This window comes from Pterocles gutturalis, unplaced genomic scaffold (genome assembly GCF_000699245.1).
Source record: "Pterocles gutturalis isolate BGI_N339 unplaced genomic scaffold, ASM69924v1 scaffold6135, whole genome shotgun sequence".
NCBI classification, from domain to species: domain Eukaryota; kingdom Metazoa; phylum Chordata; class Aves; order Pterocliformes; family Pteroclidae; genus Pterocles; species Pterocles gutturalis.
In genome coordinates this window covers 76,008-100,963 of record NW_010143259.1, presented here as the reverse complement: position 1 = coordinate 100,963, position 24,956 = coordinate 76,008, and the positions used below count along the sequence as shown (strand labels likewise).

Sequence of the window (24,956 nt, the reverse complement as noted above, 5' to 3'; positions counted from 1 at the left end):
AGGGAAAGATTTTGCTTTCAGTCCATCTCAGACATCGGAAAATCAACAAAGCAGCTCAGCTCCAGACACAGATATGTATGTTTCCAGGCTTCCTTGCTTCCACTGTTTACAGAACTCAGTTTCTTTAGACACTGCCATGGGATTGCATGGAATCAAAGTTAAGCATCTTTAAAATGCTCAGCAAACCATAAATAACAGCACCAAACAACAGTCAGTATTGATAGCACCACGAGCCTTTTAGCTTTCAGGTTTGGAAGCTCTTTTTTTTAAAGACCATGATTTTTTATTATTTTGTCCTCTAATTTTGACTTGTGTCATCATCATAATTAACATACAAATTTTCTCCAATAAGACCCCACTGGTTTCTAGTTGGCATCGTTTTGTTTGTTTGTTACAGTTTCCAGTTACCGTTGTTTCAAATAATGTATATTATGGATAAATGTTTCCCAAATATACAAGTAGAACCAAGTTCATAATTCTATTAATAGCTGTATAGTGACATTGAAGGGTGCTTTGTGATGCCGCAACGTTTCTTAATGGCAGGCAGCCCAGTGTTATTTTGACACAAGACTGCTGCATTATAGTGAAAGAGCAAGGATTAGACTCAGAAGAGAACTACTTGCTGAGTACTGTACAAACAAAGGTTCTTTACTCCAATATATTTTAGGGGCCTCCAGGTCCTCAGGGTCCAATTGGCTATCCAGGTCCTCGTGGTGTAAAGGTAAGATTTAATTACTGGATTCCTCCCCCCACCCCTTTTTGAATCTATGCAGGTTGGTAATTCTTTATATTCTTTCTTTAGGGAGCTGATGGTGTCCGTGGTCTCAAAGGATCCAAAGGTGAAAAGGTAAATCTGACTGCATTTAACTCGTTTCCCTTTTTTCTGTGTTCCTTATTTCACTGCAATGTCTTCTGTCTCCTTCACTGCAGCGTGTTTTCTCTTGCAGCAGTGGGTTTATTTTTGCCTTACCCTAAGGACATACCAAGCCCAGTTCATAAATCCGTGGCCTCCATAGTTATTTACACTGGTACAAAGTGAATATAAAACCTTCAGTTATTAGAATGGTTTTGAATACTCTTCGCACCACTTTAAGTAACTTCTCTCTAAGGCACTCTTAAATAGAGAATTAGACATCCCCTCTCTTGCTAATTGATCCTATAGTGGATACTAAGAACTTTGTGCATCAGAGAGATTTGTGGTGACAATAGTGTTATTTTATTTGTTTTGATAGAGCTGTAGATTAGATTTTGTATTTCTTATGTGCATCTTCCAATGGCTTTCTAGGTTCCAGGTGTTTTTGTCCCAGCTCCTTGGCTTTGACAAAGTGATGGCTAGCCCCAGTCAGATGCATACATATGAAGAAAGCTTTTACATCCCTCCCATTAATTTTGCATTAATTCTGTACATAGAGGTCTTAACAGAGCAAACACCAACTACTGTGATCTCTACTGACTTCTGATTGTCTGCAGTGGCTGAGACTACAGCAAGTATTAGTTTAAATTCCCACTTTCCTGAGCACTCAGAATGAGAGACAGATAACAAAAGCCATCAGTCATACCTCCTGACCACACAGGCAAATTCAGCCTTGTGGCTCTGGTGGCTGCTGTGTATATATTTGTAGCTATTTCTAAAGCAGAAGACTCAGTCTTGCCAAAAAGCCTTGATTTCAGCACTAGAGATCTGTCTTTCAGTCTCATGACAAGAGCTGCTGTACATTTTCAGGCTTTCCTAAACCACAGTTTGTCTAGTCTGCCTACTCATTTCAGAGTTGCTCATTAAATCTAAGCTGAAAAAGACTGTGCTTAATACCTGTGGAGACTGGACAGTTCAAAAAACCAGCTTTTTTCTTGTGGCTTTTTGAGTCATTAATATCCAGCTAGGACAAAATACAGGACTCACATATAAATAAGCTTAATATATGTGTGTATATGTGTGTGTGTATCAATGAATAGTGATTAGCATAATCTCGACAATATTTCTGTGTTCCTAAAAAATTATCTCACATTTGCAGTAAGACACTGAACCCTACTGAATACCTCAAAAGGTCATACAAAGATAGTTCATAGATTGTCCTCACAGTGCTTTCAAGGTCTGTTACACAGGCTTTTTTAACTGAAATTATTCATATGCCCTTACATGGGGGAAAGCACTGTAAGAGACAGAAATAAACTGATCATTCAGGAAAGCCTCTGTACAAGATCTGGAATGGTCCCAGGGGTATCAGAGGAAGCCAATCTCTCTGCTGACCAGTAAATGTGACTAGAACTCTTTAGCTATTTTATTTTTTGTTAACAGCAGAAGAGGAAATAGAGCATTCAGCTCTCTCCTCCTACATGGAATAAAATCAACCTCTTGTAGATCTCAATAGCTGGAACCTCACTGAAAGCTGAAGAAGAGTTTCAGTTCATTTGGCAGCCATTTGGTCAGTAGCTGGCACATGGTCAATCTTTGCTGATATGTTGCAAAGTGTTCTCATATAATTATTACTGTCCATGGCCATAAGTGAGCAACTTTTACAACTAAAGCTTTTTCTCATGTATTCTGCACTCTACCTTTTTTACCTCTCTCTAAATTTTAAGAAAGTGCATCTTGAAATCTTAATTTATGCAATATAGGATGTCCATATAAAGCTTAGTTTCACCATCTAGAAAACATGGGAAACCTGCTTTTAGAATGGTTTTTAGTATATTTTTTCAATGAATCATGATGGGTTACATCATCTTTTTTACATGAACACATACTATTGAGAAACTATATTTGGTCGTTTGATTAATTCTAATGTCTTCTCACCTATTTTGAGCTGTTTACCACTAGCAAATCTATTTCTATCACTCTTTCTAGGGTTATTTGTTGCATGCAGTATGACTGCTTCTGAACAGAGTCAAAATGGCTTTAGCCTTGCAATCTATCTCAGTTGGTGATCGAGGAGAAGATAAAGCTTTTGTGGGCCCAGGAATGCAAAATGCAAACTTCCTTTTTAAAGTGAGGATGAAATAGAAAGCCCTTCTTGTGTTTTTTTCAGTAATGTGGAGCACAATATCCCTCTTTCCTGGCTTTATTGACAGTCTAAATATTACTCCGATTCTAAGTCAGCAATATTACTTCAACATGTAAAAAACCTAACAGCATCATAGTAAAACATTTTACTGTGTGCTTATCCATCACAAAGACCTTTTCACTCAGTGTGTAACTAAGCATCAGAGAAAAAATGCAGTTAATAATCTTTGTTGTCTGGATATTGGAACAGTAGTTGTATGATGAGTTAGTTTAAGAAAGAGGGTACCAAAAGCTGATCAGTTATGTTAGAATAAGTTGTGAGCAACTCCGCTGAACTGGAGATTTCTGTTTGTATCTGAACTAACTCATACAGCTGTAAATGAAACTTGTCTGACTACTGTCTGCTTGTACTTCAGCATGGAGACCTATTAAAATGCTTGGAGTAAATTCTCTGCCAGTATTTACTAGGCAGTAAATAAGTAATTCTCACTAAGAATAACAATAATGTGCACCTGTTTTGCCACTGTATATGGATTCAGTCTTAATGTCCGTTGGTTTTTCTTCTTTCAGTCATGTCAGTCAATGAGGGTAGCCAGGGCTGAGTATTGCTGGACATCAAACTACTATATAGAGATGACTAAGTCTTCTTTTAGGTTATGAACATTACTATATGTCTTTTTTTTATTAAGAAGTCACAACCAGAAAAATTTTTTATTCCTTTCATGATACTATTAAGACACTAGTTTAAAAGAAAAAATAATTAAAAGGGAGGTTCTTCTATCAAAAAGAATAACACTGAATAATTTGCAACCAATTTTTTAGTTAACTGAATGGATGACCTTATTAAAAAGAGTGATAATCAAAAAAAGCTTAGGACTTAAGAAAGGACTTTGCAAGATAATAATAAAACAGAATAATTATATTGTCTCAATCTTTAAACAGATTTTATACAGCCTTAAACAGCTGTTATTAAGAATTATCAAACTAAAAAGTAATTTTGTACAGTGCACTGATATACTTTCTCTAAAACAGAAATAGCCATCTTAGAATTTCTGGTGTCTGACATTCTCACTTCATCTATGCAATTTATTTTAACCTGCAGTGAATGTATTTTCTTATTCTGTCTGCAGAAAAAAAAAAAATCCTCTTTATTACTAAAAGTCATTACATGTGCCTGGTTTAGGGTGAAGACGGTTTTCCAGGATTTAAAGGTGACATGGGCCTTAAAGGTGACCGGGTAAGCATTTATTCATAGCCTATATGTTAAAAAGTTTTAATTGTTATTATTTTGAAAGGGTCACTGAAGTGAACAAATAAATTTAAACTAAAAACAAAATCAAAGCTAGTAACTTAAATTATTTCTGTTCCCTGTGCATGCATAGATTTGAGCCAGAGATTTGGTTCTTGTGAATCAACCATGGCACAGTTATAAAGAGGAACAGAATCCCAGTCTTGGATATCCTTTTCACTAAGCATCTTCCTAGGGAATCTCCTTTTCCAGATTCCAAGATCTTCAGTATTTGCCTGAGGAAAATTAATCTATCCAGGATACAACTATTTCCATTCCAACCTACCATCTTGCAAATCTCTGCCAAAATGTTTTTTATTTATCCCAATGGGCACTTCCTTTCATAGGAAGTGTTGTGGATGTTTTAGAAAAACTTCTCCAAGAGACTCCTGGCCTATAGGTGTTGTCTGTATACATAAGTAACTTTGAAGATGATATCCACATACATAAGTATTTAGATACACACATTTTTCTTTCTGTGGACTGTTAGAGTGCCTTCACAAGTATTTATGGAAGGAAAATTAAGAATACAGTTTACAAATACAGCTGTCTTCAGGCAAGGCAACTGGGCCAATACACTTATATATATTTGCATTTATATAATGAACATAAGCAGTAGTATATTCCTAACTGGAAATCGGATGGGGCTTTGAGCAACCTGATCTAGTCGAAGACGTCCTTGCGCACTGCAGGGGGATTGGACTAGATGACATTTAAAGGTTCTTTCCAACCCCAACCATTCTGTGGTTCTATGTTTCTATGATTCTAATCTCTATTTACATTTACTGAAAACTTATTTTCAAGTAATTATAGGTAGTGTCTCTAATATATGCACAAAGGAAATTGCTCCATACTTACAAGGTGGTATATTTTAGGGAGAAATTGGTCAGCCAGGTCCAAGAGGAGAAGACGGTCCAGAAGGTCCAAAAGGTCGAGCAGGTCCGTCTGGGGACCCAGGTGCTGCTGGTCCAGCTGGGGAAAAGGTCAGTAGCCAGATATCAACGTAAATATGTCATTGCCTCATAACGTAGATGGAGTCCGTAATCTTCATCACTAAAAAAGAAGCCTCCAGATCTGCAAAATCTTTAGCTACTTAACAGTAGCTTTTATGAGATACTACTACAGCAGACCACTAGAGTTCACATTTGAACAAGTTTGAGACTCATTATTTTGTAAGTATACAAAAAGGCAATATGGTACTTCATCAGCATGTAAGGCAGCTAAATTCTTATTCTAAATTACATACAGTGCATGCCAGCTAAGGAAAATATGATGCAAAGAAAATAGCTGGGCACAGACAAGAATAAAGGTGCTGCTGGAGAGTGAATTCATATTCACAGTCATGTTATGACAAATTGTGACATAAAGATTGTTTTAAACAGAAAACATATCCCAAATAAAAATCCAAAATACGGTTGTTTGACAAAAGTGAAAGGAGCTGTTCAAAGGAAGGACTGAAAAAAAGGATAGTGATATGAAATACAGGAGAGAACAAGCACAAAGGTAAATACAAATCTCTGTATAATCCTGATCTCAACAAAAAACACTTGAGATAGATACAGAGGAAAGGAGGCTGTGGAATGTGTGTGCAGGTACCATATTTCACTGGGTGACAGCATCAGAAAAGAAAAGTTATTTCAGCAGTGGCATCTTGGAGAACTGTGAAAGAATGATAAATATAACAAAAATTATAGCTGAGAAATGTGTATAATATATTTCACTAAAGTGAGAAGATGATGATGAAAATATTTCTCTTTAATTTTTTTTTGTTAACTGTGGCTTTAATGCTAGTTCTGTCTTGAATAGGACAGAAGGTGCATTTTACATTTTCTTCTCACTTTCACTGTCTTTGAAATATGAACAGGTAGTATTTTCTAGCAACATCCCGTCTGATATCATGATTAATTATTCTACCTGTCTTTTTATCTATATACAGTCTTTGAAAGTATACACTGAAATCTTAATAAGTATGTGGTACTACTAAAAAGATAAGAAGGTTCACAGCTAAGACTTTTGCCAGGAAAAAGGAAATGTATTCAGCAAACTTGGGAACAAACTCTCTTTTCATCAAAAGTTGCTACTTTTTGCAAGTATGTCATCAGTAGGACTTCAGAAAGTTGTTAGGGTTAGAGTATGAGCATAATGTCATTCATAAACTCTTAGAAAAGTATATATCCAAAACTCAGTTCACTCATTGCAAAAAAGATATTTTTCTCAGGTTTATGTAACTATTGGGAATTATTTATGAATTAATGTTCTACAAGAAAGTTCTACAAGATATCTCACCAGCTACAAGGTCATTGCATTCATTCATTAGGTTATGAATCAAAGAACTTATAAACAAAGAAACTCAGAACTATTCTCCTACATGAATGCAAGCTGAGTTCACACCAGAAAGCCAGCGTACTCAGTTTTTACTAGATCAACAAAACAATCTGGTATAATAATGGTCATATTATCTTCACCACTTTGTATTCTCCAGAAAGAACCATATGTTTCATGACAATGGTTGTTTTCAGTATTGCTGACCTGAAAAAAATGTAACAATATTAGGAATCTTACAAAAATTTGTATTATTGTAGTGATATCTGCAAAATAATTAATTGATTGAGGACATCTACAAAATAGTCTGTCTTTCTCAAGTCTTTATGACCTAAGTAAAAAAAAACAAAGTAAATCAAACCAAACCTTTGTTTATAGTTGTTAGTTTTTAAATATTAATTTGATTTATTTTTAATTCTTATTCACTTAGATCTCTCCACGATATTAGGGAAGTGCCTGTAAGACCAGTTATCAATGTCCTATTCCCTTGTCATTCCTATGTCCTATTTAATGCAAAGGTACCACTCTTCCATAGTAATGAAAGTTCCAGAGTAGTCTCTTATTCTCTACATTCAGCTGTTCCTGTGATAAGAAAAGTCTCTTTCCCAAGTACGCCTAGGTCTGATTTGCTTGGTAAAGGAAATGCCAAGTATGGTGCTAAAAAAAATGAGAAACATATCAGAAAAGAGCTTGTAATCAAAAAAATCATCCATATCCACACTCAAAACCTAGGCAAGGGGGCTTGCTTAATCATAGAATCAGGGACAAAACTTTCACTGAATTTGGCAAGAGTTTGATGCACTGTCATGCTGCAAAACATTCCAGGCATTGTGATGCGTGCAGCTTGTTTCAGTGTGGCACATAACTGTCAGTATTATAATAACTTTCATAAATCGAAGCATTCTTCTTTAACAGTGTCTCAGCCAGACACATGCACTTACATGCATATGATAATACACAACATCTTTATTCTTCTGCTGCATTTTTTACAAATAAACATGCTTGTTTTTTGCGAATTTCCTTTCCTATATAGATCTCTCCATCCTCTTTTGCATTATCTAAGGTTACTGCAGAATACCATATTATTGTATAATCATGTCTTTTGCATTGAGATCTTCTTCAAAATGTGATAGTCTGTAACACAGGCAAATAGCCAAATTCTTCCCCAGAGTTCCCATCTTTCAAAGATTGAAACTGCTTTCCCTTGCCTTTGAAAGTGGGAAATCATCACTCATCCTCTAGCGGTCTGAAGAGACCAGCTCAAAGGGGTAGGAGGGTGTATTTCATTTCTAGGAATGGTTAATGTCGGTGTTGATCAGACTGCTCATCCTGTTGTCCTTTCTGAACATAGCAAGTTGGTCGTATTTTGTCAGCAAATAGTGGGGTATGATTTATCATAGTCTGAAACAGTTTAGAACTGTTTAAGAAAACGTTGATTCTTCAAATGCCTATTCATTAAAGATCTGTGGAAAACAAAGCAGCCATCACACAGTACAAATTTAAAAGGATTTTGTCTCACTTAAACCTATTAACACCCTGATTTTTTAGAGAATATTAATAGTTTAATGACCTCAGCCCCACATAACTACACAGCACTTCATGGGGAAAAAAAAGAACACACTGAGGTGTTGGCTTTGCTGAACACATTCATTGGAATGGGATATTTATTTAAGTTTGGGGAATTAAGCCCACTGGTGATTAATAGTAAAAATGAGAAATTGGTTTAATTGAATATTATATCCCAGGAAGTATCATCACTCTAGGCTGTAGAAAAAATATTTTCTGTAGGAGTTTTCTGAACCACTAAGGAGGATAAAGTAAAATTTAACACTCCCTTCTTATTGCAGGGTAAGCTTGGTGTACCCGGATTGCCAGGATATCCAGGAAGACAAGGTCCAAAGGTAAAGCTGCAAATGAGCTGTATATCTTGTGCAGTTATGTTATTTGTGCGTTTGGGGAAGCAGGGTGGCAGTGGCCATTTTTCACGTTCTCTTTCTAGACAATCATGTTCGTAAGTACAATTTTTAAAAACACTGGATTCCCTAAGGCAGGCTCTTTAAGGAGCTGTATCCTTCCTCCTTCAAACCTTTGCCATCCTCTCACAAGTTGTGTTTTTGTGCAAGCATCAAACTGGCATGCACTAAACAATTTGAAAACAAAGGAACTGCTGATATGCTTGAAAGAGAATGAGCACTATATTGACCGCTAAATGGACACTGATAGTGGTGGGAATTTTCCATGTGGTACAAGGATTCCTTTTGTGTCATTACTGCTCCTTCCACAGAATAAGCCATATTTCTTTGAAACATACAATTTACAGTTTTCATCATGTTTTCCTTTTGTTTCTGTTAAGACAAACATCACAAAGCCCAATCCTTATTTGATTAATGTTCCCACATCGATCCTTCAGCTATCTTTTATGTTTTGATTGCAACAGAAAACTATATAGGTGGCTTCTGGTTTAAGTGAAGGCTTATATTTTTAAAACATTTTTATGAAACATATTTTTAAAAAGATCATCCTACACAGCTCTAGGAAATGGGCATGCTAATTTGGTTGCAATGTCTCTTTTATGAGATTAGCAAGAAAGAAAAAATGGAATAAAAACATAATTCTACAGACATTTCCCAGTGTAGAGGAGGCCATTATGGAGACAATGCCTCTCCAGACTGTCTCAAAGATGACTCATCTAGGGAAATATCATCAGTAAAAGAATCCCTTACCCCTTCTGCACAACTGAACAATTAACCTGCAGTAAAATCCTCAACCTTGTTCTACTTTGGGATCTATTTTATTTTTCAAATTTGAAATTATGATTTTTTTGGAAGAAATACAACTTCATGGCTGGCCAAGCAAAGTGTTTTTCTGACTCTGGCCTATACTTTGTCCCTTTTCAGTCAAGTGAATGAACTATCTGGAAAATCCTTATTCACTGAACACTGTGCTAGTGGAAATATGAAACCACCTATGGAAAGTGTTCATGAAACCATCTATGCAAAGTGTTCATGAAAACTATTCACCTTGAGACACATTTGCTTATGTTTCTTAACTCAAATGTCTGAGATTTCGGTCTCTCTTTTTGTTCTCCTTTTGAACTGTCTTTTGAAAAGGCTAAGATCAAAGAGGTTTTACATTATTCAGTTCTAAGAACAAAAATGATGTAACACTTCAAATAAAAGTTGATTCTTTTTTCAGTGAAGACTTGATCAAGAATTTAATTACATTAAATTTTTATCACATTAAAATTGAAAATAGTTCTCAGGCTGTGTTCATTGTTTGCTCTTCTAATTTCTTGCTTAAACTTCCAAGAAAGAGTAGTGACAGCTACAATACATCAGATCACTAGAGAGTTGTTTTGAAACTTATTCACAGTCCAGTTCAAATTAACATTAAGGAGAGAGAAAAAAAAGAAGCAGCAGAAAAATATATTAGCTGTGTCAGTCAGGCACATAATAAATCTTGTCTCAGTATTGTCAAGAAGGTTCACACCATTCTTTTGTTGTTACTTACTTGGTTTTCATTATTTTTCTTCTGAGAATTGTTCTTAGAGTACTGCCATTATCTGATAATTTTCACTATGTTTTTTTCTCCTGCCCAGTCCCTCTTGATTAACACAATTGCAAGAAGTACTTTATATGTAAGATACTTACAACCAAGTCATGCCTATTAATGCCCAACCATTAGAGTTTAGTTTTCCTCTGGCTTTTTAATTATAAAGAAGATGCTTGGGCTTCACAGAGTAACATTTTCACAGTTTTATTCACATATTAAGTTATAACTGGTGACAATTAAAAAAGAAGAAAAAAGGAAAGGAAGAAAGAAAATAAAATATTTTCGTTTTCTCCCAACAGTGAATATCAGTCAGGGTTTCATTAGAATCAGTGTAGGTGAAGTTGTACTGCCGCTAAGTCATTAGTGGATAATTGGAATGATTGTGTGAAACAAGATTCATTAAAGGGAAAACATAAGTAAGAAAAAGAGAAAAAAGGAAAAAATACTTATTGACATTTCAAAGGGCACCAAGAAATTCTAATGTAATTTTTTGTTATATACATTTTATTTGCCATTAAAATACTAATTGCAAGCTGCACAGATATAGATGCATTATCACAGCAGGGGGTTGGCCAGTAGCTTTAGTGGCTGACCAAACCAAACACTGCTTTGGTTTTCATCTCCAGTCACTTAAAAGTGTATTTTATCAAGTCTATCACCTCTTTGACCCCAAGACCCTTATGGCAAATTAATACCTCGGGAGGTAACAAGTCTGTGTCCCTCTGGACCTGTATACCAGAAGTAAAGAAGAAAATAGCACTGTTCAGATTAGGCTGGGCAGTTAGCAGAAGGAAAGGGGAGAAAAAAGGAGAAGCAGGAATAATGCCGGGCAGCAGTTTCAAGTCAGATAATCTCCTCATCACTTCTGCTTACGAGATGAGCACATAAGCACATGTACAAATAGTGTGTATCAGTTAAATGAAACTGGCCAGTGGTCAGCTCACAGTGAATAAAGCACAGGAAGTAATTTACAGCTCATTGAAGTGAATAGAGGACCACACCACTGTTCAGATGTGCCAACATATTACAATTATTTTGACTGAAGTTATTTTGTAAAAGAATTATTATACTGTGAGGCAACAAGGCCAGTTACTTTTAGTGGGCTGCTACTAATAATTTATTTCCTACTTTTAAAAATGAATACTTTATTGTCTAATAAGATGACAAATAATGTCAATTCTATACATTGATTTTTTTTAATGCATTCTGGACTTGAGGCATTATGGTAAGTTAATTTACGGCTATTCATCAGAGCTGTCACACTTGCAAGTTTGATGTGTACAATGTATGTGACTTTGGAGCTGTGCTTTGCATAGAAATGAAATGTTGGCTATACTACTGTTCTGCCTGTTCTGCTATTGATGTCCTCTGATACTTGCATTGATTTATTACATAGGGCTCAACTGGTTTCCCAGGATTTCCAGGTGCCAATGGAGAGAAAGGTGCAAGGGTAAGATAATTCATGCTTGCATGACACTTGATTAACTTTTGCAACTCAGTGCTGAAACCTAAGGATATAAGCTACTATCTAAAGAACTATAAAAACAGGCTTTTCACACTCAAGATGAACCTCTACAGTTATGTAAAACAAGACATAATGAGACACTAGTTCTCATTCTTTAAGGTATTAATTTAAATATACAGGAACTTGGACACTTTCTCACTGTGTAGGCTACCATAATTATATTATTTGAAAAAGGGAAAAGAAATCACCTTTGCTGAAGCACCTTTCTGACAGTGTAGCTGAGTGAGTTGGCAAGGACTATTTTCCTGTATCCCATGAATTATCCTGCTATGATGTAATTTACCCTCAAGGAAATTCAACTTGTATTTCATAAGTATTCTGATTTGCCACAAGCTTTCTTATAGGCTGAGCTTTGAAAAAGATACCAGACAAGATGAAGAACATGCACTATTAGATATTAAAAAACCAGATGTAAAATGACAGCTTTTGCTGCTTTGTTTGCTTGAAGCAGGTGAGGGAAAAGCTGTCATGCATATTCTTCAACTGTAAAAATGAAATACGGGTTAGAAAGATGGTCACTGTGCTGTTGTCTCTAAAGCTCAGTTGAACATAGCAGAACATGTTGTTAGAAAGATGATGAAATTAAGAGCATGAGTCAGAATTCATAGAAGACAGCAACTTGAAGTCAAACCGAAGTGATATATATAATTGTTCTTAAGAATCCATTTTAATTTGCAGCATGAAAACAAGCAGAAATGAATGATTTTGAGGTGAAATATATGAAATCCAACTGCATTTGCATTGCTTAAGTATGCTTTAAATTGTTCTTCTATTATTTTAGCTAAGATAAAGATATGTTGTTATGGACAGACACAAGCAATGTTCAGTTCATCCTTGTTGGGAGCAATGAGACATGACTGACAATAAAGGTATCAGATTAAAAAAACAAGCAAACTGATAACATCAAAGAGCAGACTTAAAATTACAAAAATCTAATTATATTGATCCATTATCAGGCCTTCATAGAGCTTTCAATTCAGCTAGAATACTTATCGTGTAATTAATACCATCAAACTGCGTGTTTACTTAAGTATTATGCTGATCATCAATGAGACAATAACTGCTGGTTTTGTAATGTGAATCAGGTATTATTATTATTAATCTTGCCTAAAAGGATATAATTGTGTTTTATGGTACCACACATGCTGGTATTAGGGAAGACAGTCCTTGTCCCTGAGAAGTTCACATGCTGTGTAGCATTTTAAGAACAACAAATAATTTTTATTTTGATAAGTGACATGAAATCAATATATTAAAAAAAAACCTCACAGGAAAACAGGTGTGTGCATTTAATTGATTTCCAATAAAAGCAAGCTTTATGCTAAAACATTTCTGCTGATTTTCTGTTGCTGTTGTGTTTACCTCAGAGATTAGAAAGTACCAGTCATCAGGTTCCTTTTTTCTACCTGAAGAAAACTCTCTTGAATTTTAAGCTTCTTTGCATTAGAATGCCCAGTGATACTAATTCAGAGCCTAAGGAAAGAAGTCTGTTGAGTATAATTAGGAGATATCTTGAAGAAAAAAATCAAGGGCTAGTATTCTGGCAAGCTCTGTATATCTGTGCAAGTGTGCAGAATCCTGGTAGTTATTACAGTCCCTATTTCTGTTATTAAAAAAAAAAAAAAAAAAAAGGCTTGCCCTTTTAACATGTGGAGCTGTCCCTGGGAACCTGGGAACTTTGTCTTCAAGGCTATTATTACATTGGAAATTATGCCAAGGCCTTTAGACTGCTGCAGCAGGATTTTACTTGTTGTGTGCCATCCTCACTACTATTTTAGCATAGTTTAAAATGTTCTAATGCCTAAGACGGAATCTGACTCTGAGGCAAATTTAGTGCATTTAGCTACAAGTCCCAGTGAACTCAGAAAGATAATCCATTTTATCAAGGACCCTGATTCTGTAAATTGAAATGCAAAGTAGATACTTAAAGATAAAATAACACTTAAACCTAAGGGAGTTGGACTCTACCTCCCCTTCAGTAAAAAAAAACTTTATCTCACAAATACAGTGTCTGCTAAGATGATTTCTGTGAACTTTTCTCTACAGGGATTACATGGCAAACCAGGCCCCAGAGGACAGCGAGGACCAACAGTATGTACTTTTGCTTTGCAATTTAGAGGCTTTCCTATATTGATAGCCTCCACTATACTGTGAAGAATTACTTTTATTTAATTATAGTATCCAATAAGTATCATCAAGTGCATCTGTGTTAAATTGACAGGGTCCAAGAGGCTCAAGAGGTCCCAGAGGTCCCACTGGCAAACCAGGTCCAAAGGTAATTGTCAAGCGTACTGTATAGATTGGCTACAGGCTATTTCTTTTAAATAAAATAGAGGTCTAATGTTTGAACATATTGTCTTTCCTTTCTAGGGTACTGCAGGCAATGATGGTCCTCCCGGCCCACCAGGTGAAAGGGTATGTGAAAGCTATCTACGTACATATTGTTCTTCCCACTATGTAGGGTTATGATTTGAGAGTGGGAGGGTTGTTTTATTTTCAGTTCTTCCTCTCATGTCTTTGCCTGTCTTCGACCAGAGTAACTAGAACTAACAAAAACTCAATTCCAATTATGCTTTTCACAAAGTTATGAATTGTGTAGTTGAAGTTTACTGACAGCTTCTTCCATCTGTAGCTCACTTTAATACATGTAGGATACAGAGAGTACGTGCACACTTTGTATTATATCCATGCACTTTATGTATATCAATGCAAATTACAGTTGCACTTAACAGCTTATGCTCTTACAAATGTCCCATTTACTGCAGCATACTGCTAGTTTATTGGATTTGCAAATCACTCAAACCACCTCCAGATGCTTATTTGTTAAATTACCTGATTTTTTTTTGTTCTGATCAGCTAAGAATTCCCTTCAACCTACTTTCTGCATGCTTGAAAAATACTCTTGTGCTTGCGAAAATAAAATTTTCTGCTTGCTATTATCTTACCAATCAATACACAAATCCAATATACAGTCAGCCCATTACACAGCAGTATACAGAGAAACAATATTAATAAATCAGATTTGTGTAGCAGCACTTGAAAACCAACTCAGTTTAAATGGACATGCTCTCTGCCAAAGTATTTTTGCAAAGCTTAAGAAACTTTTCTTTCATAGTCATATTTAATTAAACTGCTAACTTTTGCATGCAGAGAACCTATAGATCCTTTCACAGTACCCATCCCCAAGTCCCAGTGATCTCCAGAAGTCTTACTCTTAAGGAGGGAGCTCCTTGTGCATTTTCCCCTGCTCCATAGTGTCACTTTGTTACACTATTTCCTTGCTGAATACATGCACTTAGAGTGACAATAATGGCAGAACAACAGCAAACTGTTTTTACTAGAGGGACTAAGCAAACTGAATCAGACCATATGGTTTAATTTAGATGATTACTGGAGATAAGGACATCCATAAAACTAACGATAACATGAGCATGGCATGAGTGTGTTCTAGAAATCTCAACTTCAGTTTGTATGTCTGCAGAAATCAGTTACAGTTAATTTTGCTTGGTTTATCCTCAGCAGTTAAAAGTAGACTGTTAATAAACATGTCTGCTATACACATATAAAAGAATGCACATTCATGCATAGCTAATGTCACATTTTTCTGCTTAAGAAAAGGATTCCTTTCCTTTTGACTGAAAGTCATTAAAGCATACGTGGAAAAAAGTTAATACCAAGTACACTGGAAACAAAAGTTTCAGTTTACTGAAAACCTTTCATATTCATTGTTTTAGCTCTTTCATTCTTGTAGCAGAATATTACTTAACTGTCCAAGAGACTGGTTAGTGGAGCAGGACAGTGGTTCTTGCGGTAATGAGAAGTAGGCTAGAACAGAAGGAAAGTTGAGGACTGGAAGACTAGACTGTAGCTAGTACTTACGGAAGGCAACACTCCAAGGGATGCTGCAGTAAGAAGTTGAAAGTATCCCTGTATCAAGCAAAAGACAATGTACCAAGTGGCTCATGGACAAGCAGGAATAAGTGGAAAGTTTGGTTAAAACAGGAATGATGTGGCAAGTAAGAGAGATACACAGGGGCAGGAAGATGGTATTTAAGAGAAGAATGAGTTCACCAGGATGTTGGATGTAGAGAACTAGACATAGTCCAAGAAAGGAAATGTAGGTTGTTTCACACTGAGGAGGAGCATCAGAGGCAGACTACCAGAAAGTGAATAGCAGAGCTTTGTGAGGGAGGATTTTGCTGACAGCTCCAAGAGGTTATGAGGAAGAAAAGCTGTGGGGGGACTGAAAACAATGAACAGATCAATCTAAGATGAAGGCATCCCTGGAGAGAAATTGATTACAGCAAAGAGATGAAGAATCACAGAGCACCACATCTCATATCACTTATGTTATGTAAGTGTGAGGTGTCTATTTGCTTCCCAATAGGGGTGAATGTCAGACAAGAAATAAAACTGTCATTTTCACTCTGCTGAGACTATTTCAGGTACCAGACTTGTAAACATTAAATAATCTGTCTTGTCTAGCTACTGTTAAAATGAAATTTAATGACAAAAAATGAAAATGTAACTTTGATAACATTGTTAGTACTCTAGTGTTTTTTCTCACATAATCTATCAGTCCAGTGGCTTGAAATCTGCAAGTCATGTTGTGAATAAAAAAACCTGCAAATTTTGTTTCCTTAAAAAGCCTCAAGATGCGAAGATCAAAGTACACTGGGAATTTATGAGAAAGAAGGTGCAACTAACAATAAAACTTTGGCTTCTGCTCTTATAACCCAGTTCCTGAGTGGGACCAATTTCTTTCATATATCTTGTACAGTAGCTGGGTCAATTTCCTCTCTAAAACTGCTCCTTTTTTCGGAAACTTTATGCTTTATGTTATACCCAGAAGGAAATGAGGAAAGGTCATTTGTTCCCAGAGACAGAAGAAAGAAAAACAAACCCAAACCCTCATATGGAATATATGAGTGTTATGGAGGTTTCAGAGGCAACCTTACACCTGTTTTTAAAGAGAAAAAAAATGATAGTGTAGTAACATCACAAAGATGACTTCCTTTGCCTAGCACTTCTTAGTTGACTCAGATTTAGTATTACAGTATAATCGTGGTCTACCCAGGAATAAAATTCACTTAAGGGCAAATTCTCGCAGATTGGGCAGAAGGGATCCGTTCCCACAGCTACATTTGCACTGCTTTGCCTACTGCAGGAGGCAGCCATGCTCTGGGCTCAAGTGAGTTAGAGGCTCTCGGAACTCAGAAACAGTTGGTGTTTGTCAAAGGAGCAAAAGGGTAGCATAATTTGGGAGATGTGGCCTCCTACTTCAAGTCTGTTGCGTCAAACCAACATTTCTAACATATTTTGACAGCAAAAACCACACTTCGTGTACCAAGTAAAATAGGATAAAGTCTTGCGCTATATGACTGGGGCACATGACTCTGCTATGGGACCGTGTAGAATAAATAAGGTTTTTCAGGTTGCTGCTCTTTGTTTTAGCACCTTAAAAACTAAACAGGAAAACTTTAGAAACAATCATATAAGCTAGTACTTTGTGTAAGTATCTATGTGTTTAGATGTATGTGGACATACATATATACATGTGAATATGTATAGACTTGTATATACACAATGCACTAACTCACATGATCAGCTTTAAATTTGTAAAACCGTGCTGCATGAAAATTTTCCCTTTCCATATATATATATATATGTATATATAAACCGATATAAATAAAATGTTCATGCAGCATGGGGTTTTTTTCTGCTATCTCAACTATTTTTCGTGATAGCGAGAATGTTGTATTTAGTCTGTGGTAACTCTGGAAAGCTTATTCTATTTGGAAGTTTGTTCTGTTGTACTGACTTGAAATATTGTCAGAGTGTAAGAACTGCCAAAGATGAATATTGGACTTAAAGAGACCACCAGACTATTAATTAATTTTCATGTTTTATGCAACATAGGAAACAATGTTTCTTACTCACAGTTGGTTCCTACTTTATTATGCACAGTTTCAGGGGTCAGACACACACACACTTTATATAAGTAGTCTTTCTTTTTTCTCACTGCATTCCCACACAGGAAATCCCCTCCAATGTCTATGCATGTGAATTGTTGCTACCAATATTTATGACAATGGAGCTGAGGCTTTATGCTTATAACCAGGCATTATCTACAAAGTTCATATATTTTACAATTGAAGCAAACTCTTCAATCCAGTGTAATGGCAGATAGAGTGAAACTTGTTTGGTTGCCTTTTTACTAGGGACCACAAGGGCCTCAGGGACCTGTTGGATTCCCTGGACCAAAGGGACCTCCAGTAAGTATCTTTTTAGTTAAGTATGTGTGACAGGAATGTTATTTTTCATACAATGTTTCTGAAGCAAATATTTGAAGATTTGAATATTTAAGGAATGGTTTATGTATAGATTACAAATACGCTTATTGAGCTTTAAGGCTAAGACAAGAACTCACACATTCAAAATTATCATTGGTACAGCTCATATGACATTTAGCATGACATACTAAACTGCAAATCTTCTAGTATGTTGATGCCAATGTCCAGGTGACAGACTGAGTTTAGGCAAAATGTTACTTTTCTGGTATATATTTTCTTTTAACAATTGATTCATTGAGGGAAAAATGAAGGCAGAGGAGACATTCATTAGTAGCAGAAATGTATAGAAATAATAGCACATTTGAACTGCAGCCTGAACTAATTATACTGCTCTTCCAGTGTATTTCTGCTCATGTGGAGTAAGTACAAAAGCATCAAACCACTTGTGATTTTTTTCACCCATGCGTTTGTTATTTTTTTCCAATGCCAAAACCTGAAATTTCATCAAACAATCCTGTGATGCTTAAGTTTAGTGTTAACTGAGTCATTAAGCAAAGAAAAATGGAAAGGAAGAATAGGGACTTTCCATGATTTCTGACTTTCCAGAAATCCATTTTGAACATGCATGCATTTGACAACCTAACAGTCACTCTCCAAGAAGTGGCTAGCACACATCAGGGAGAACACCAGGAAAATGTACAGTTAGCTGATACAGGAGCAGTTAAACTGTACTGAAGACTAGTCTAGAAAAAACAGAGAGATCAGAGATTCTTACAGCTAATTGCACACTTTTTTTTTTTTTTCAGAATTAAGGATGGCTAAGTGTTTTGATTTGTGTGTTTTACAATTTCAGGGGCCACCTGGAAAAGACGGCTTGCCTGGGCACCCAGGACAGCGGGGTGAGACTGTAAGTAAATGTACTCTACTGTGTTAGTGTTGTAAACCTCCAAACATCATGATTGTGTGATCAAGGGTAAAGAAACAAGAGACTACAGAGAAAAGGGGAAGAAGCTCAGACTGAGATTATATAACTGTAGTTTTCTTATGGTTGGTGCGTTAGGCATGAGAAAGCTTTATTTAGTTTCCATGCTACAAGAGTGACCTTATTCTTTGCTATGCCTGGTTAGTAACATCACCATGAGCTTCACTACTCAGTAGAAGTAAAATAAATTAATACTCATATCTCAGTTTTAGTAAAGATTTGTCAGGCAGTTACTGTATGGTTCTTTTCTCACTGAATGCCAGGTAACATAAATAATAACATAATAAAAAGTCTCATTAATGTTAAGCAGCTAGGAAACTCAAAACCCAACACCTTTGGAAAGTGGGATTGAGCATGATTCAACCTGTGAAAAAAAAATATTAAATTTTGAAACTATATCCTATGTAATCCCCTTAAGAATCAAAATGAGTAAATTCTGGGAGCAAAATGAAAAAATTAACATGTAGCAGTTTTAATGGATTTTTTAAAAATAAATCTCTACTTCTGTAGTGCCAAAACCTTACTCATATCCCACTGAAATAAAATAAAATTCTTACTCGGATTTTTCAGAGCTAGAGAAAGCCGAAAATGAATTTAGAGTGAAATTTTCTCAGCATGTAGAATGTGTTTTGGGTTTCAGCTTCACTGGAAATCTTTTAGTGACTGCTGAGTCACTTCTACTGCTGGAAGGGAGAGCACAGAGCTTGGAGTAACACATCATTCTGAAAAACTGTGTTTTCTTCTGCTAGTACTGTAGCATTGTAATGCTTTGCAATGATAGTGGCTTTTTTGTCTGTGAGAGAAACATTATTGACTACTTCTTTGTTCTTTTTCTTTGTAATGATGAAAAGACTAGTCTCATGTGCCATAAGAATGAATATGAATCATTGTTTAGAATGTTTTTTAGTCTGATAAGAAAAAGCACAGTTACTATTTTCCCTTTATTCTTATTTATTTGAACATGAGCCAGTAATGTGCAATTATGGAAAAGAATGGTGATAGTATCCTGGGCTGCAGTAGAGTGATCTTTCCCTTCTGTTCAGCCCTGGTGAGGCCAGGAGTATTGTGTCCGGTTCTGGGCTCCTCAGTACAAGAGAAAGAGAGCTACTGGAGAGGGGCCAGCAAATGGGCACCAAGATGATTAAAGGACAGGAGCATTTTTGCTATGAGTAAAGACTGACAGAACTGGGACTGTTCAGCCTGGAGAAGAGAAGGCCCAGGTGGAGTCTTTGATACCTGAAGGGAGGGTGTAAAGAAGAAGGAGCCAGGCTCTTTTCAGTGGGGCCAAGTAACAGGACAAGAGACAACGGGCATAAACTGAAACATGTTAAGTTCCATCTGAACATTAGGAAACACATTTTCACTGGGAGGGTGACTGAGCACTGGAACATATTACCCAGAGAGGCTGCAGAGTCTCCATCCTTAGAGATATTCAAAAGCTGTCTGGACATATTCCTGGGCAACCAGCTCTCAGGGGCTCTGCTTGAGCAGGGCAGTAGGACCAAATGACCTCCGGAGGTCCCTTCCAAGCTCAACCATTCCATTATGCTATGATTTCTTGATTTCAGTCATGAATAGAAATGAAAGATGCAAAATACAGTGAAACTATGAACTCTGCTACTGTGAGATGTTTGGACCAGGTTCCTCTGAGTTTGGTCAATAATATGGTTCTCTAATTTTGTATCTGCTTTGGGTTTAGTAGGGTTAGACTGATATAAAACTTCAGTAACTTAAGAGAAAATGCAGCTTTTCATTAGCATTATTTTCTGCCCTATGTAAATGTATACTTGGACCAGAATTATTTTAAAAATACCTCAAGGGTTTCATGTATGTTTTTGTAGAAAACCAGATTTTTTTAAAAAACAAAAAGTAGACTTGTTGACCTTTTTTTTCGATGAACATTTCCATTTTAGATTTTTTAAAAATGTATAAATCAGAAAACTGTCATTGTCCTCACTAGTAGATCAGGGTCTTAAGAATTCTGTTTCTTATTTAGGCGTATATCTCATTAAAGTTCAGTGGTGTGTATGGGCACTACAGCCATTAGGGAATTAGGCTAAGAGACATCTTTAAACTTAACAAATTAGAGAGCCAGATTCCCAGATTGCACTCTGCAGCTTGCTTATGGAATAATAAGCATATGTTGACAGCAACTGAGGTAAGTATTAGTGGAGAAAGGGCTACAGCTTTTTCCCCCAGTAAACCATATGTGCTTTGAAGAACTGCCATTGTTTGCTGAAATTCTAGACATAGGAACAGTAATATCATGATAAATAATTTGGAATAAAAGTGTGGGAATAGACTAGATACTGAAAACCAATATTAAGCTAGTTCCTCCTTAGAAGTGATTATCAATTTCAGTGATGTCAGCAGGAGGCATCAGCTGCAGAGATTGTTAGATTGTCTGGTGTTATGCAAGAATTTAGTGTTTCATGCCTGTGAAAGGATAAAATAGAAATATACTAGCTGTTTCATCTATTAGAATTAATCAAGGACCTTCTTCTTATTAGAATAATCTCAGTTTTATTAAATTGTCTTTCACAGAAAATGACAAAAAATGGAGGCTTATTAGGCACTTAAAACACACACATGAGACATTAGTGTTAAGTTTTTAATACTAAATATTTTAGATTAATCCATGGGATGTTCAGGTCATCTTGAGTATTTGCTGCTTAAATCTACTTTGCTTATTACTACTTTGACAAATCTGAATCCGTAGGAATAGATAAACTGATGATGTAAGAGAGAAAGCAGAGTAGTAAAACCATCATTAGCATAAAGAATCATCTAATATACTGCAAGGTATCAGTGCATTCTGCAAACCTGGGAATAGCAGATCTTCTCAAGGTACTTCAAGGAAATGGGTAATATTCAACATTCCTTTGTCTTTCCTTACAGTAGGCTTCAGAAGCAGCTTTGACTGTATAAAGGAAGGGACACATGAATTGTTCCATCTGTAGCAGTTCTGATTTTCAATCATTAGAGCAAAGGGGTACTTTTGCATTTCTTTTTAATCTAGATTATTTCAGAGGTCTGGGAGAGAGAGTGCCTAAACAGTTATGCACCAAACTGAACCATGATTACACCTGGCTGCCAGGAAGAGAATCTGATTGAGGAAGGTAAAAAAAGCTTAATCCAGATCTGATGGAATGGAGCAACTGTCAGTGAGATTATGTCCAGAGGAATGCAATCAGGGTTCAATGTTTATAAAAAATGTGGGCCATACAACACCTTTGTTTCTACACAGGTGAGCAAAGTAGGAGGCAGATACAGGCTGTTAGGCAGGGGATACCATGTGGAACCCTACATGTGATACGGCAATGAATTCGCTCTCCTAATTTTGTGCATCAACACACTTCCAATATTTGAAAGAAATAATTTAGCATGTTTCAAAGATACATTAAAGAGTGCTACTATAAAGTGAGGTTGTCATTCAGCTTATTGACTAATTTTGGATGGAAGTCTGGGGCCACTGATTAGAAAGTGAAAATTCTATAAAATTTGCCTGTGTTCTGAAAAACTGTCCCAAAACCATTTCCTTTCTATTCTCTACTTCCCAGTTTTTGTTATCTTATCAATTTCTCATTAAATTCATTATTTTTGTGGCACTCATGCTGCCTTTTTTACTAGCTCTATATAACCTTCATCTTCCCTGGATCTCCATTTCTTTTCATTTTCTTTCTGTCTGACCTCCCCTGTATCTTTAATGCCCCTCCAACTTAATCCACCATCTCTGTCTTTCTTTAAAAAGCATTTGTATGTCAGGCTTTATGATTCATACTGTATATATGTAAAAATGTATTTTCAACTGTCTTTTAGCTGCATCACTTATGCGTTCCGACTCACCTAATCAAGTTCACCTAGAGAGATCTGTAAAACTGACTGGAATTTTTACAGCTGTACCACCTCAGAGAGATTGGAACTGATAGAGATAAGAAAGATTAATCAGTATTTCACTTCTAAGTGTACACAGGAAAAATAAATTTCTCATTTTTATTTCCTGCAGAAAATAAATGTGTGACAGAAATTTATCTTTCTCCTCTTCAGCACAGATATGAATTTTGCTTTTCTATATCTTGTCCTGGGTAACAGTATTCTATAATTATTTAACAGGGTTTTCAAGGGAAAACTGGTCCTCCTGGTCCTGGTGGTGTTGTTGGCCCTCAGGTACGTCATTTAATTTCACAGATAACTTCATAAGACCAATGTTTAACGGTTATATTATGGCTAAGGCAGTTGCTTTTGTTATATTAAAAGGACAATATTAATGGTTATATTAACTTTTGTAACAAATTACGTACAACAATTTTAGAAAGGTCTACTTAGTAATCATCAATGATTCCACAAAATATGCAAATTTGGGGTTACCTTTCCACTTCCTTTTTTGTGTGTTTTCTTCATGTCATTACAAAGTTGGTGGTTTAGGGAAGTCAAGAAGGCAGAGTTCTCTACCATTAAATAGTTTAGAAAGAACAATACAAGATGTGACTTCCTTGTCTGAGGCCAATTTTCAGTCACTTTTAGACCATGGAGAGATTCACAATCAAAATTTCATTTCATCTGATCTTACTTATTTGCAACAAAATCAAGTATTTGGATTACATGAGATTTTTAGGTAATTCCCTCAGTGAAAAATTTCTGCTAGTGAATCTGAAGAGATGTCTTTGAACATTCCAACCTTCCAATTCATATTATTCAGAAAGCAACAGTACAGACAGTGTTTCAAGGCAAGCATACTACATGGATTTCCCTCCTGTGTCCTTCTTGTAACCTCCTCCCAAATATGGATACACACTGTGTTTTAAAGCCTCGTTGCTTAAGGAGCAAGGTCAGGATTTCACTGTTTGGAAGCTGTACAGACGTGTCTGCAGGCAGAATGCAATGCAAGATTTATTTTATAGGACAAAGACATTTTGAAAGTTAGCTTTGCCTGGAGGGAAGATGAGGAATGTATGCTAACCAATGGTAATATTGTTTTGTAACAGATACTCATAACAGCTGGATATTAAGAATTTGCTCCTCCCCACCCCTTTCATTCCCCAGGACATTAAATATCTTGAAGTGACTGAAGTTTTATTTTTATGCTTAGGGTCCTACTGGTGAGACTGGCCCAATTGGTGAAAGAGGTCATCCAGGTCCTCCTGGTCCACCAGGTGAACAAGGCCTTCCAGGTGCTGCAGGAAAAGAAGGTGCTAAGGTATGATGTGGCTTTGGGGATCAAATTGGAAGGGACAGATAAATTGCTGACAGTCTCACATTTCAAATCATCATGCAGAACATGCAGAATAAAATCAGAACATACAATATAAAATCACAATTGGCACATTTCACCCGGAAGGACTTTGAAGACTGGAAGATTCTAAGCTTGGAGCTGTGTCTGCTTCCATTGAAATAAGAAGAAATCTCTTGAGCCAATAATTAGTATTTTTGTAATAAAAAATAAAAAAACAGTTTACATACACCACATGTTCACTGTGGAAATACACACTAATGACATGTTCACACCAAGGTGGAAAATTGTACATTGGAGTTTAAAGTAGGATGTGTAGTACTGGCTACAAGGCAGAATTTGACTGATAAAATTTAACTCTTTGCTTAATTTTGGCCACCATTGGGGCACAAGAAAAATATTGCTTATCTAGTTACTATGTAATTCTATTCAATCTTCCATTTTAAATGGGCATTGTAAATTTTTAATTAATGTATCTTCAAACATTTTTATAGCTTGCTGTATTTTTCATTATTTATATTCTTTAACTAATACTGTATTTTGTCAAAGCTTGTCATGAATTTAACCATATTGATAGACTATTGTACTGAAAATCTTAAAAGAATTAGTGGGTGAATAGGTGGGGGCATAATCTTTTTTCTCATTACTATAACGAGGATCTGGTATTTAATTTTCATCACTCATTCAATTACTAACTTAAGTAATTTAAACATTTTTTTTTTTAATCAAACTGTAATATGTTTTCAAGGGTGACCCAGGCCCTCAA

General features: G+C 36.0%; 1 protein-coding gene across 1 annotated transcript in view; it reads left to right on the top strand.

The window, feature by feature from the left end:
• Positions 1–667: 667 nt before the first annotated feature.
• Positions 668–24,956, top strand: part of LOC104469913 (collagen alpha-1(XI) chain) — a gene marked incomplete at its 5' end in the record, with an annotated part of 74,911 nt that continues 50,622 nt past the window's right edge. The window contains 14 exons of the mRNA XM_010084654.1: positions 668–721; positions 803–847; positions 4,182–4,235; positions 5,162–5,269; positions 8,456–8,509; positions 11,557–11,610; positions 13,732–13,776; positions 13,907–13,960; positions 14,056–14,100; positions 17,907–17,960; positions 18,832–18,885; positions 23,074–23,127; positions 24,050–24,157; positions 24,939–24,956. The exon at positions 24,939–24,956 is cut by the window's right edge and continues 69 nt beyond it. Coding sequence (XP_010082956.1) covers positions 668–721; positions 803–847; positions 4,182–4,235; positions 5,162–5,269; positions 8,456–8,509; positions 11,557–11,610; positions 13,732–13,776; positions 13,907–13,960; positions 14,056–14,100; positions 17,907–17,960; positions 18,832–18,885; positions 23,074–23,127; positions 24,050–24,157; positions 24,939–24,956 — 801 coding nt within the window. The remainder of the gene's footprint in view (positions 722–802; positions 848–4,181; positions 4,236–5,161; positions 5,270–8,455; positions 8,510–11,556; positions 11,611–13,731; positions 13,777–13,906; positions 13,961–14,055; positions 14,101–17,906; positions 17,961–18,831; positions 18,886–23,073; positions 23,128–24,049; positions 24,158–24,938) is intronic.